Consider the following 15,460-nt stretch of genomic DNA (forward strand, 5'->3'; position numbering starts at 1 on the left):
ATTATTCACTCCATCCGTTTTCATTGGGTCACATATCAGGAGTGAGGGGAAGAACTCAAATCAGACTACTTAGGCTTGACTCTTAAAAACCACTACTTTACCATTTTCGACAAAATTGTAAACCTCTTTAAGCCTCATTTTTATCCTCTGTAAAATGGGGATAATATTAATACTGACTTCATAGGGATGTTGTGAATGGTACCAAAATCAAAAGGTGCAAAAAGACACACAGCCCCTCTCTACCCAGACTCGTTGTTCCAGATAGTCATTGGTGTCTAGTTACCCCTTAAAACATGTGCTGGTGTACATTCTTTCTTCTTTTTTTTTAAAACACAAATGGTAGCATATGTTAGATAGTATTATATTTCATATTTTTACCTCTTAAAGATTTCCCTTAGATACCATGAGTATATAAAGATATATTTTGGAGACCACTCAGTATATAAAGAGCTGCCTCATTGTTTTTGATGACTGTATTGCATTCTTTTTATGGATGCCTCGCATTTATTTGGACCGTTTCCTTCTGATAGAAATACAGGTTATTTCTAGTCTTTTGGTATTAAAAACTACACTCTGGTGAAAATGCCTGTGAAATATAAATAAAGTAAACAAACTTACAGTTTTGTATCCATATACACTCAAAAACTTGTATATTTATAGGATAAAGTCCTAGAACTGAAATTGCTAGGTTAAAGGTATATGCATTTTATAATATGGTAGTTATTGCCATATTGGTCTACATAAAAATAGTACTTACTTGTACATTTATAGTCTTCCGGTGAATTATGAAAGTGCTTTTTTCTTCGTAATATGGTTGGAACAAAACTTTTGATCTTTGCAAATCTAAAAGTTGAAAAATGGATCTCATGGTTTTAATTTGCCTTTTTACTATATTAAATGAAACAAGGAATTTTCTCATATTTATGGCCCTTTTGTAGCTTTTGTGTGAACTGATGTTTTGTGTACTTTGCCTGTTTACTGCTGGTAGACTTTTACTTACTTAGTTTATATGTTAAGTAATTGGTTTGGTCTGTGATATTTCTTGTAAATAATTTTTCCCAGTTAATCTTTTTATTATTTAATTTTGCTTTTTTTGTCATGTGCAAATGTTTTATTTTTATGTACTCTAGTTTATAAATCTTCTATAGTACTGAGTTTTTTTTGCGTACTTAAGAAAGCGCTTCCACTCTAAGTTTATTTTAGAAATTCTCCAGTTTGAAATACTCTTTTATGGTTTCCTTACTTTTTCTTTCTTCTTTTACATCTGGACTTAGTTTTGCTAGAAAAAACATGGTAGGGATCCAGCCTGTGTTTTTCCAGATGTCTGCTCAGTTGTCACAACATCACTTATTGAATCATCTTTCTTTTGCTCACAGATACTTAATATCAGAACCATTGTCATTTGCCAGATTGCCCTTTTGGGTCAGTTTTTAGACTGTGCTCTAGGTTCATTGATCTGTTAATTTGTTCATTTATGTGTTAGGACTACACACTTTTAATTCAGCTTCATATATTTTGGTCTCTCTTATAAAGCAAGTCCTCCTTCGTACTTTTTTTTTTTTTAATTTTTCTATAATGTTTCTGGTTTTTCAAAAGCATCAGTTTCTTAATCTGTAAAATGAGAATAGTAGTCCACCTCACAGTATTTGCTGTCATTCAAGTAAAACATTTACTTTTTTTTGCTATTGATTAAATACTCAAGTTATCATTTGGTAGCTTTTTAAGGTACTTTTGTATAGATCATCTGTTTAACTTTCATATTTTGGTTCCGATCACTTTTCTTCAAGGGCCCAACCATATCCCTATGCAGGGACCTGGACCCAATCAACTTAATATGACAAACAGTTCCATGAACATGCCTTCAAGTAGCCACGGGTCCATGGGAGGTTACAACCATTCCGTGCCGTCATCCCAGAGCATGCCGGTACAGAACCAGATGACCATGAGTCAAGGGCAGCCCATGGGAAACTACGGCCCCAGACCAAATATGAGTATGCAACCAAACCAAGGTAAGTTAGCTTTCTTTATACCCTTCTTGACTAGAATGCTCCATTAGCTTTTGAAAATCAGTTTTTTCAAAATGTTAGCTGATTTTCAAAATCACAAGTTTCAAGTAAGTCATACTCAGAAAAGGAACATCAAGTTTGAAACCAGCTGAAAATAATTTTTTTCTTTTACCTTTAGGAATTAAATTGCTCAGTTTAGCTTTTTAAGCTTATTTATTTTTATATTTTTGGGACAGTTTATTTGAGACAGTATTTTTGGATTTTGAAGCTAATTGGTGAATAACAGAACATTTGGTTAGACCTAGAGAATTGAGAAAATAGAATTTTATTAAGTATACTCCTTAAAAAGCATCTGCTCTGTGGTTCATTTTACTTGTGAAGAATATATTAATTTTCTTTGAATCGTGCTTGATTTAATGTTTTCTGATGCTGTATTTCAGCATTAAAGGTAATTTTAAGATAATTTGTTGTTAGAATGTTCAGTGGAGGTGCTGCTGTATTGTATTATTAGAGTGGTGTGAAGTCTATTAAAGTTTATTACCAATCTCAGAGAATGAAATTGTTATCATGTTTCTCTTTTAAGTATTCTTGTGAATAATAACTAAAAACCAGTAAGTGGCGCTCTGTTCTGCTAATTGCCTGTTAAAACATCTGGCCTGTTGCCAGCTTAAAGCTATTTCAATTATGAAATGTGATGAGGTTAAGAGTCTCAGATAGAATTAAATGTATTTGCAATAAAATTGTCTAGATTTTGCTTATGAAAAACAAATCACCAAAATACAACCAGATAAAGGAAGTTAATGTTAATCTGTTGATTATTATTTTTGATGAAATAATATATTGTGATTTAAAAATCTACAGATATTTTCTATAATTTTGGCAAAATACACCAGACACAAAGGCAGATAAATGGAACAAACTGTCAATGAACATAGCTTCACAGAACTGGCACTTATTCCATTCTTTTCCCCTGAAAGTTGTTCAGTGCCCATTATGGAATATTTCCTTTTTTAAGTTATATCAAATAAAGGTTCAAAACCACAGCAAGATCCAGTCAGTGCTAGATAAGGAGGGGTTCAGATGTTTCCTATACAGTTTGGTTACCAGGAAAGAGAGCAAACAAATAGCGATAGTGATTCTTTACAGCTACCACCGTAATGGTGGCACATTTCTTAGAAAATACGTGTGCGACAGTGGATGTTGCTGCAGCAGGGATTGACACAGCGTCTTAAGATTTGCAGGGCCGTCCCAGGTGTCTCAGTGGTAAAGAATCTGCCTGCAGTGCAGGAGACCTAGGTTTGATCCCTGGGTCAGGAAGATGCCCTGGAGAAGGAAATGGCAACCCACTCCAGTATTCTTGCCTGGGAAATCCCATGGACAGAGGAGCCTGGCAGGTTACAGCCCTTAGGTTCGCCAGAGTCAGACACAACTGAGCAACTGAGCATGCACTTAAGATTTGAAGAAGAAAAATAACATATGCAGCAATGTGTATGGAGAAAATAGTTTTACTGTTTTTGGAAAAAGGAGTTAAAGTTTTATAGGAGTTTCTGTTCAAAATACAGCCACCAGCTATTACTGTTTTTTAAATTAAAATTATTTTTCTTTTATTGAGTTACAGTTAACATACAATATTAGTTTCAGGTGTATAGCATAATGATTTGACAGTTTCCTGCATTATGAAATGATCACCATAAGTCCAGTTACCATGTCATTGAACTAAATTGTTAAATATTATGGACTATATTCCCTGTGTGTACATAATACCACCATGACTTACTTAAACCTGGAAGTTTGCACCTCTTAGTCTGTTTCACCCATTTTGTGCATCACCCCCAACACCCCACAGTGTTCTTCTGAAAAATGTCATATTTGTATCAATGTATAGTTTTTTCTTTTTTTAGAAGTTATTTTACTTTTTCTTTGTTCTCATAATTTGTGAATTTAAGAATAGAAAATAGACTGTATAAAACATGACTTTGAGGATCTGATTTAGAAATAAAAGCTGCATTTCAAAAGAGAAAAGAGGATGTTAGGGAGGAAATTGCCACTGTTTTAAAAAAATCTCTTCAGGACAAATATAAAGCTTTTCAGTTAAATTTTGACATTTCAGAATCAAGAACCACCAAAGAAAATTGCAATTTCCATGGAAAAAAGGAGGGAAAGTTATATGAGTTTTTAGCAATACTTGCTTTCTTAATCACAAATAAAAAACTTTTCAGTTAAATTTCTTATAAAAATATTTTGGAATTCCTTATAGAAATATTTTAATTACATGGTACCTGTTGGATTTTTAAAAACTTATGCAGCATGATATAAGTTTTATTTGAAGTTTTAATATTTATTTTATTATAAAACCTTTCCTTAGTTTTATAAAAATAAGCTATATGTTTTACATTAAATATTTTCTGTTTTGATAAATAGGTGAAAGAAATTAGAGGAGACTACATTTCAAAATATTTTAAAGAAAAGCTTAGAGGAATACCAATATTCTATAAAAGGAAATGTTTTCTACTTTAAAAATTTTTTGTTAATATTTGTTGAGATATTATTTGCTGTTCTTTGAGTTAATTCAGATTTCAAAATGTTGAGGCCTTTTAACTATCTGCTTATTTCTGTATACATATCTCTACATGAAGAGCTATTAGAAAAAAATGTTAAAACCACTTATTTTTTAATAATGAAATTTATTAAATATTTAATCATGAAATAGTGAGATTTCTTAGATTAAATCTCTGTCCAATGACAAATGAAGGGGAGAAAAGCCAGTCCCCATAATTGTGTTTTAAAAACAAGTAACAATTATTTATCCTTTTGTCACGTTAATAATCAGTAATTATTTAGGTGACATATTTGGGTACTTTATCTGATGGTGTCATAGTAGTTTTCTAAATAGAACATTGCAGGTCAAGACCTAGATGTGTTTTAGTCTGGTAGTTTTGAAGTGGCTTTGTGTTTTACCCTCTCTCCTTTCCTTTCCTTCTTTTTTTTCCTCCCCTCTTTGAAAATGAAATTCAGAAGGAAAAAAGTACTCCTCTAAAAATTTTGTCATGTATTTTGGAGTCTGACTGAAATTAATTCAAAGGATAGGTATCTTACACATTTTCAGTTTATCACTGTGAATGTTTAAAAAAGGAGGGAGAAGCAGCATAATAATCTATACTCATAGTTCCAGTATGAAAGGGGACATTGTGTGCTAGTGTTACAGTCAAAGTGTCACTTCTGGCAATGAAATTATGGAATGTCTTTGGACGTCATAATTCTCTAAAAGCTGTTTTTCAGCTTTTAAATTTTTACTGAAAAGTTGAAAAATGAGTAAACCAAATTAATGCCAAGTCTAATATAGTGAAAACATGTAGACCTACCACACCAAACATGTCATTTCAAAAAACTGAATAAAAAATTGGCCCCATTAAATTTACTGATTACCATATTCATAGTCATTAAAAAATTATAAATTAAATGAACTTATATGACAGTGGCAATTGGTGCCTACTTTTAGTTGTAGTTTTATGCATATCTGTGAACTGAGAAAGCAAATGTTTTTAAATTTAGCATTTAGTGTATATTCTCTTATGAGGACTACTGTTTTTAGATGAGTGGTTTAGCAAGTTTTTAATGTTAATTTCTTTCTTAAATTGCTACACAGTGTTGTAAATAGTTAATCCGACCTACTTCCTGTGTTATTTTAACTATAATCCAGATTAAGTTCAGTGATGTTCACTTTGAATTTAAGGAGTAAGGCTCATGTTCACAGTTGATCACCTTCTTACGTGTTGGATGTACTCACTTACGTAGAGAGCGTCGGCTCCACTGCAGTTCGGACAGCTCCAAAGAGGCAGAGGTTTGCCTCTTTTGTTCTGATATCTAGAACAAAACCAGATCTGTCTTTTCAGTGAATGGGAACTGAAACCAAATGTTACATGATAACCCAGAAAGATACAGAGTTAGTGCCTTAAAGATATTTCTTTAAAAGTCTAATTAATTTGAGTAGAGTAGTAGGCTTTCTGGAACAAAAGTTAACATTTGATAGCACCAGCATATTTTTCATTCCCAGGCATTAGTGATTATAGCTTTCCAGATTTTAACACCATTTTACTTACTTATTACATATTCAAACATAAGGATTTTCACAGATTGTTATGTTTGTGTTAAAGCATATATTTCACAAGTTCCAGGTATGGTATATAATTCTTCAGACTTGGATCCAAGTCTTGGCCCCATAGATTACTGTGTATGGGCCTCTATCTAATTTTCTTAATTTCTTTAAGTAAGATTAAGTGAGATGATACATTTAAAAATCCTAATTCCATAATTTTTTATATAATTTACATAAAATGAGAACAAGGGGTTTGTAATAATGAAAACTTGAGATCTGTTTATTAGGGATTGTCTTCTTTAGCCGTAAGACCTAATTTATTTCTGGCTTTAGTTTTGTTTGAACAGTATTAAGAAAGTCTTGATTCATTTAGCTAATAAGTTGCAAGTGATAATGATGTGATCTAGAAGCTTGACATTAGAGTAGTGGGAAATTTTTATTTAAGTACTTTTATCATATAAATATGAAGGGCAAAAAAATATTGTCATAGCCAGATTTGTTATATTTACTCTTATTTTACGGTGGTTTATTATCAGTTATATATTCAGTTTTTTTAGAAACTGACAAAGTGATTACCAAAGTAGCTCTCCCATTTTATATCCCAGCAGCACAGTGCATGTGGGACCCGCTTTCTTCAGATATTTGCCAGCATTTGGTATTGTCAGTTTTTTTTTTTTAATTTTAGCTGTTCTAAAAATGAGTAGTAGATCACATCTCATTGTGGCCTTAATTTGCATCTCCCCAATGGCTAGTGATGCTGAACATCTTTTCACGTGCTTATTTGCCATCTGTATATCCTCTTCAGTGAAATGTCTCTTAATGTCTTTTGCCCATTTTCTGGTTGAATTATTTTCTAACTGTTGAGTTTTGAGAAATCTTCATATATTCTTTTAGGATTAATTTAAAACTTTTTTCCCAGTTTTTTCTTTTTTAGTGTAAAATTTTAAACATATAGAAAACTTGAAGGAATTGTACCTGTACAGTTGCCTCCTGTATTCTACTCATCCATTAATGGCATCTTCTTTTTAAATGCATTTCCAAGTGTTTTGTGGATATTATTATACTTTTGCCCATTAATACTTTAGTCTGCATAGCATTGGAGCACAACGTTTAAAATTTTTTCTTTTAACAGTTTTCTTTTAAAATAAGGTAACATTTACATACAATGAAATACAAAAATCTTAAGTGTCTCATTCACTGGGTTTTGATGTATTTGTAACACATGTACTCCTTGGCCTTCCTTTTGTAACTAACATCCTAGGTGCCTTTATGGGATGCCGTTTTACTCCAGTTTAAATATTTTGTGTTAACCATAATCTAGCTTCTTTTATGGTAAAAGGGCATGATTGATTTACTTTTTCTGTTAGAAGTCTTTATCTTAAAGTGTGATCCTAAGACCACCGGCATCAGAATCATCAGGGGTACCTGTTAAAACAAGATTTGTCTGCTCTTCCATGCCCACTAAATGAGAATCTCTAGGGGTAAATTTTAGAAATTACTTTTTACAAATCTTCCAAGTCATACCTGTTTATACAGTCCATTCCATCTGAAGTTTTTCTGGGCAGGATAATCTCTCGCATCCCTGATGCTTTATAAGCTTCAGCTTTCATGCTAAGTTGACACAAAGCTGTATGTTCTCAGATATCCTGTGTCCATGGCTTCCTGTTTGGACAAAATGGGGACTTTACTTTCACAGCAGATTGTCACTTGCATCCCATAAATCTAGAGCTTTTGGAATTCCTTTCAGTCTACAGTAGGTGCAGTCTACAGGGGCTTTGTTTTTGAATTAATATTATTATATAGTATAGTTGAAATTATTCAGGGGAATTGACTGAGAAATTGCATAGTGTTTTGCTTTGCCAGATTTATGAAGCCACAACACATCCCTTTTCTAATTTTCAGTCATCAGAAAGCTAAATATATAATCTAATCCTCAGACTAGTTTGTAGAGGTGCCTATGATGTACAATTATGCCCTTGAGAATCCAGGACTTCTTAACTCAGCACTAATGGCATGTTGAGTCACCAACATCTCTACTGTGGGGGCATACCCTGTGCACCGAGATATTTAGCCGTATTTCTGTCTTGTACCCACTAGGTGGCAGTAGCAACCCCCCAGCACCTGTGGAGACAACCAAAAATGTCTCTGAACTTTACTGAATATCCTCTGGGGACAAAATCACTCTCGGCTGAAAAATCACAGCCTTAAGAAATGGTTACTGGAAGGAACTGCGTGTAAGGGTGGTCTGTGTTACTGAAGAAACTTAACAACAATAACAAAAGTTTTTGCTACTGTTATGTTTCAGTACTTTTTAAATACTTTCATGGGATTTCTCTAAAAATTGTTCTTTTTACTAGATAAAATCTGTCATGGTTCTATTTCTTCATTGATTGCTAGGAAATTCAGTTCAGTTTGCACTAGTTAACAGTGACTTTACTAAACTTCTGAGATTTTCTTGCTTAGCTCTTGTTCTTTTAACCTTGATGGTTTTTTCTAAATGTCTTATGAACCACTTAAAACTCTTGATGAAGGCAGGTGTAGATTTTAGGTAAGTAAAGAATCCTATTCACTTTAAAGGTATTTTAATAGGTAGTGAGTTAGCTAATTGAATTTACTGAAATACAGGGATTTTTCTTCCTGCAAATAAAGCATTAGTAATGCTTTCAAATGAGAGCTATAAATGGTTTAGTTTGAGATTGAATGGTTAAGGAACAAGTAGCAAAATGTGAGCAATAGGTGAAGAAAGATGAACAAGAAAATGGTCTTGTAGTGGGTATTATCTACACGGTTTTGAATGCATTCTTACTGTAACACAGATAATAGATGAAGAGAAGGAACTTACTGTATTCTAGGATTTTATTATTATAGTGTTAATGTTATGTAGGACTGTTTTTCTCGGAGATATTACATTGGAGAAGTTTGATTTGACTTTGGAGGAGAGGTATACATAATGGCTAAGAGCGTGGCTTTAGATTTCTCACTGTTTCCTAGCCATGCAACTTTAGGTAAGAGTCTTAATGCTTGTATGCCTTGAGTTTTCTTACTTGTAAAGTGAAGTTGACAACAGTACTACCTGTTTCATAGGGTTTGAGGAGGATAAATAAATAATAGACTTAAAGATCTTAGCTTAATGCCTGGGCCATAATAAGTGTTCATTAACTGTTAGCTGTCATTTTTAATCTTCATTTAAAATTATTCATAGATTAATGATATGACTTTAGAGTTTTATTATTTTGCATCTCAAGATATGATTAAAATATAGGACATTGTTTCTGTAGAGTATTTGATAGTAGGATCTTTGTACATATCATCATTTATAGTACTTCTTAGTGTCAGAAAGGTTTATGTGAAAGATAAAAAATAGCCTTTAAGCATATAGTAATGTGAAATGTCACACTTTGTAGAAAATGGTTATAATAGACTCATTTTGTAATCTTTACTCTGTAGCACAAATTTTTAGAACTTATTTTGGGGTAGCCTTTTGAGGTTTAGCACTCTTATTTCCATTAGTATCTTAATAGGTAATACACATTTATTTGCCATAGTGTAACATATTTCATTATCATAAGAAAAATAATATGCTTCGCTTCCTAAACAATCAGAGTTTAAATCATAACTTTTTTTAATAGATAAGCCTTCAAGGAAAAAGACGGGAAGTGCCATGGTTTAGCTGTGCCCTCCTGCTCTGTCTTCTGCAGTTTTAGGCTTGATCTTGAGTGATGTCATGGGTCCTTAGAGAGAGAGCAGTGACAGAAAATAAAAGAAGGGTGGTAATTGAGCTCTTTGGGATTGGAACTGCTGACAGTCCCAAAAGATGAAGCACAAGTGGCATGGTCTTCTCTATCTAGGGCTTAAGCTAGCATTACTTTTCTCCTTTATAGCAAACCTTAGAACTTTGTTATTACTGTGTCTTTTTGGATTTTTCCCCAACTGTTATGTTTTTTGCTTTCTTTCTCCTTTAATTTTGGTTCCACTGCATATTATATGCTTTAATTTTATAGTGATCTTCTGTTAAAACAAGAGATCTTTAATCACTGTTGAATAAAAAGACAAGGCAAAACCTTCATTTACTGGAAATGAGTTCTGTAAATGGTCAGTCATGCTGCCTATTCTATTATGAATGCTAGTGTTCAATATACAAAATGTTTTGATAATTGTAACCTGAATTACAGTAGTATTTTGAAACTTTTCCATTGCATAATTTGCTTCTGAACTACTAACTTGGCTATAGCTGGAGTAGAGGCAGTGACGAATAGTGGAATAAATGTGCTTTGAAATCTAACTGGAGTTGTGCCTGATTCCCAGTTGATGTCTATCAGCTTATATAATCTTGATCTTAGGATTTCTTGGCTGAACACTTGAAAATTAGGATCCTTACCTCTGGCAGGTGTTAGAGATTCACATGAAGTAAGCGTGAGAGCACATCTGATAGTAAGGGCATTCTGCTAGGGATTCACATGAAGTAAGCGTGCGAGCACGTCTGGTAGTAAGGGCATTCTGCATCAGGTTGTCTTTCCCCTTTCAGTCTCTACTGAACTATCTCATCCCTACGACTGAGTTTACTTCCTTGTTGAAAACAAAGTCCCAGAGTAACCTTTGAAAGACTTAAATTTATGACAAAATTAGAAGGAAAAAGAAATTTGAAAAGAAGCAGAATAAAAGAAGGTAAATAGCAGAAAAAAGAATTTTTAGCTCTGATAGAGTACTTCTTCAGATAGCCAGTTCTTCATATTGGAAAAGAGTGAATTCTCTTTGCTCACATTGTTCCTGGTGTTTTAAGTCAGAAATATATTTAAAGAGGTGGGTGTGTTGCATTTTAGATTTTTATGGAAATTGTGATCTTTTGGCTCATCTGGACAATTTTACCTGTACAACTTTTCTAATTCTTTCCCTAAGTCAGTGAAGGCGGGGTGGGGCATGTAGCTATTTAAGCAGGAGATTGGGAGACAACTCATACATGCTTCTCAGGCAGTAATGGTTATAATGTTTGAATGATGAGCTCCACATACCGTAACTTAGCCCAGTGAACCTCTGAGCTACCTGCTTTGTTGGATGGGCAGCGCAGAACTTCATGGCCATTTTTGATTATATCATGTGATGCATTTTTACTGTGGCCAACGTGATACTGTCGCAGTGGCTGTTCCACTATCTGGATATTGCTCACTCAGGAAACTACGCAGTTCTGATTTCCAAGTCTATGGCTTATTGTAATTCTCTGCCTAGGTATTTTTTGACTGTGTTAGAGGTTATTAAGCATTTTGTAGCCTGTGATTTTAGGAAGACCATTTTAGTTTATAAATCTTAGAGTTGAAAAAACTTCCTGGTGGCTCAACTAGTAAAGAACCAACCTGCCAGTGCAATCCCTGGGTCGGGTAGATCCCCTGGAGAAGGAAATGGCAACCCGCTCCAGTGTTTTTGCCTGGAAAATCCCATAGACAGAGGAGCCTGGCAAACTGCAGTCCATGGGGTCACAAAGAGTCAGACATGACTGAACACACATACTCACAAAGTTGAAAAATAGAAGACCTTTAGGTTTCCATTTTAAAATTGTATATGAAATTCCACTGATACAAGTAGTACATTTATAAATGTGTTTGTAGATTCTCTATCTACTGTTACATAATGATTGGGCATTGAAAAAGGAAAAAGACATACCCAGAAATTAGATTTCTTTCCCTCTGTTTAAATACTCTTTTGCTGTGTGATTTTTGTGGTTTTCTTCGTTAAGAGATATTTTCTTATGTAGCATAAGATTCTGTCTTTTCTGGAAAGATTGTCTGGATAAATATTATATAGTACATAATGAAACATATATGCATTTGGGAAGTTCATATATTGTAACCACTCTGTTTTTTAAGAAATTGCTACAGTATTCCTCCAGTGGAATTTAAATCAGCTACGGTGGATCACTTGTTTTCCCTAGTTTGCAGATTATTTTAGGCACGTGAACTGTAGTTCAAAGATTTGCTTATATTACTTGAAGTCAGTTTATCTTCCAATAAATTATCTAGTTTAGGGATTATATGACAATAAAAGAAGTTTGTATTTCTCTTAAGATGTTTAAGTTATATGCCAGCAATTATGTGGGTAACGTTTTGTCTGTTTTCAGGTCCAGTGATGCACCAGCAGCCTCCTTCTCAACAGTACAACATGGCCCAGGGAGGTGGGCAGCATTACCAAGGCCAGCAGCCACCAATGGGAATGATGAGTCAAGTTAACCAAGGCAATCATATGCTGGGTCAGAGGCAGATCCCTCCCTATAGACCACCTCAACAGGGTACGGCTCCACGGGGAAAAATTCTCACAGTGCTCGAAAGGCTTTCCATTTTAACAAACTTTTCATATAGGCAAAGTTAGAGCCTTTTCTTTCTTGATTTTGAAAATTATTATTTTTCTTAAAAGGTAATGGGTATAGTAGGTACAGAGGGTCATGAAAAGTGGTTATGAACTCCCTGGTTTATGGTTTTCTTTATTCTTTTCTGGGAAAAGGTTATGTCATCAAATTATCATAAGCTCACTAATTTACAGCAGAAAATATTTTATTTTTGAGAAATTACTAAATGTATGATCAGAAACAAACCCTAATTTGTTTCAAACTGCTGTAATATCGGAAAGGAAATTAATTTTCTGCCAGTTTGAATCTGTTTTTAGGAAGGTTGTGTTTGTGCTTTTTGAGTTGCTGTTGTTTGATATTGCACGTGTGGTCTTAACATTGATTTCTGTGAAATGTGGTATGTGTTGTTGCTGTTTATGTATGTGTGTGTATAAGAAAAGTCAGAAGTGTCTGAGATGCCAAAGCATGGGAGGGGAATCTACGGCTGCGAAATAATCTGTCATAACATCAGGTTAGACGGAATGCCTTTGATGACACAGAGAACAGACTGTTTACATCTTGACTGGTTGTGGTTTTTCAGGCCCACCACAGCAGTACTCAGGCCAGGAAGACTATTATGGGGAACAGTACAGTCATGGTGGACAAGGTCCTCCAGAAGGCATGAACCAGCAATATTACCCTGATGGTAATCTCTCCTAATGTTAACTTTCCCGTTTTCTATCCCTGCCCAGTATTAATGTAGCTAGCTATTCAAAACGTTGTAATGAGAATGAAAAACTAACCCTGTGTTTCTTCCAAATTTAGAAACACATCAGTAATCTAAAGCATCAATCGTGCCGTTAATTTATAATCTATTTTAAAGTATATTTTGCTTGGTTATTCCATATTCGTATCATCAGGCAACATGTTCTATCATTGGAATCCTATCTTATGTAAAAGAAGATCCTTTTATATTTGGAATTGTTCATTTGAACCAAAGCAAGTGTTACTGATTTGCCTTTTTAGAAAACAGCTTTATTGAGGTAATTCATACACCATAAAGTTCAACTGTTGATTTACTTTCATTCCTTGTATAAATACAAAGAGAATATAGTTCTTGAGTATTCTACCAAATTTTATCCTGTTAGTTAATATTACATATGTCTCAAAGAACTATGGTTTATATATGTTATCATTTGCATTTGAGAAAAATTTTGGAGGCTAAATTATATCCATAATATACTTGTTTATATAGAGTTAGTAGAATAGAAAGGCATTTGAAAATCAGATTTTAACTCTAGTTGTTTAGTTTAATGGTAGTTTTATTTTTTAACGAGAAGGTGGCTTGTGGAAAAATGGTCAGTAAAAGATGTACTGTGTTTAGTAGTTAGCCAAGCATACAAGTAGACTTTTATCATACAGTTCTTTGTTTACCTGTATGCTTGAAAATTTTATGATAAAATGTTGAAGAAAAAATAATCCAGACATATAAAATTGATCAGATAGAGGTAGCTGTTCACATTACAAAATGATCTGTCTTGTTTGGAAGGATTTGCCAAAATCTTCATTTATATTAAGCTCCCTTGATATAATTAGGTAAAACTACTTAACAGAGAAACTTGGAGAAACTAAGAACTTGAAGCTGAAATGTTGAGACCATTTGACCAGAAGCTAATGTAAACTAGCAGGAGGATATGACTTGGTGTATTTAAAAAATCATATTATCTGCCACTTTCTGTCAGTGTATAAATCATAAGTGGTATATTCCTGCAGAGATTCTGTTTTATAGGCAGAACAAACACTCTCCATAGAATTTTGCACACAAAATATGTGTTTCTTAGTGGTAGTGATACATAAGGATAATTTTGGTTAGAAAATATTTTTTAAAAAATATTTTACTTGCCCTCAGTTATTTAGAATGTTGGAGGTTTTTTGTTTTCCTTTCACATGTAGACATTGTTTTAACTTTTTTTTCTTGAAAAACTTTAGTTACATTTATATACTATAGATATATTTATATTGTTATAAGTACAAACTTTCTATTCAAAATAGATATTTTTTTTGTAAATAGCAGAACTTAATGGTTGCTATAAATAATTCTTTTATTGTACAATGGAATTTAAAAATTTAAGCCATATATCATTTTTACATAAATGTGTATTAATATATTTGTCCAATATTTACATAGAGTATTTCATTTATAGCAACAGTTAATTTTCTTAAACAGCATTGGATGTTTTCTTACTACATTTAGATACTTATGCCAGTAAATATATAGATTAAGGACCAACAGACTTTTTTCTGTAAAGGGCCAGGGAGTAAATATTTTAGTCTTTGCAAATCGTGTGGTCTTGGTCTCAACTACTAAACTTGTAGTAGCATGAAAACAGCTATAGAAAATATGAATGGGTATGACTGTTCCAGTGAAACTTAATTTGCAAAAAGAAGCCACTGGCTGTATTTAGACTGCAGGCCATAGGTTGCCAATCTATAATGTAGATATTTAGGAGGTAGTTTGGAAACATTGGAATACTAGAGCTATGAGTATTATATTTATTCATAACTATATTCCTCCTTCCTTAATTAGGTATTCTTCTAAAATTTAGTTCAGATCTTGGCTAACTGAAAGGTTTTTTCCTGCAATTTCTTTGGGCAATTAAGTTAAAAGGACTAAGCCTAGTAAGAGTTTCTGTAAAAACTATGTGCACAAACAAATAAAAATGAAATTCTTACTTTGGAAAAAAAAAAAAGGACTAAGCCTAGTCATCTTGCCGGTGTAACTTATTGTGCCTTAAAATGAAAGATGTGCTCTGGCAATTAACACAGTATTAATTTTTGAAGGTGTATGTTTATGATACTCTAGAAATATTTCCTAAAGACTCCCAGAATGGCAACATTAAGCAATATATTTTTGCATCTGAAAATACTTTGATATACAAATACTTCAAGGAAGTTAATACAGAATGTGAAATATTTAAGTTTCTTTTAGGGGGAAAAAAACTTATGGAGCTCTTTTATATTTTGCGTTGTTTTAGCATATGCTGT

At 33.2% G+C, this 15,460-nt stretch overlaps 1 protein-coding gene across 2 annotated transcripts in view; it reads left to right on the forward strand.

Moving 5' to 3' along the window:
- SS18 (SS18 subunit of BAF chromatin remodeling complex) overlaps positions 1–15,460 on the forward strand; it is a 70,440-nt gene that overhangs the window by 39,648 nt on the left and 15,332 nt on the right. For both annotated transcript variants that reach the window (XM_068993560.1, XM_068993561.1), the window contains exons 5-7: positions 1,788–2,009; positions 12,212–12,379; positions 13,017–13,121. In XM_068993560.1, coding sequence (XP_068849661.1) covers positions 1,788–2,009; positions 12,212–12,379; positions 13,017–13,121 — 495 coding nt within the window. The remainder of the gene's footprint in view (positions 1–1,787; positions 2,010–12,211; positions 12,380–13,016; positions 13,122–15,460) is intronic.

The sequence above is a fragment of the Capricornis sumatraensis genome, chromosome 21, assembly GCF_032405125.1.
Source record: "Capricornis sumatraensis isolate serow.1 chromosome 21, serow.2, whole genome shotgun sequence".
Taxonomy (NCBI): Eukaryota; Metazoa; Chordata; class Mammalia; order Artiodactyla; family Bovidae; genus Capricornis; species Capricornis sumatraensis.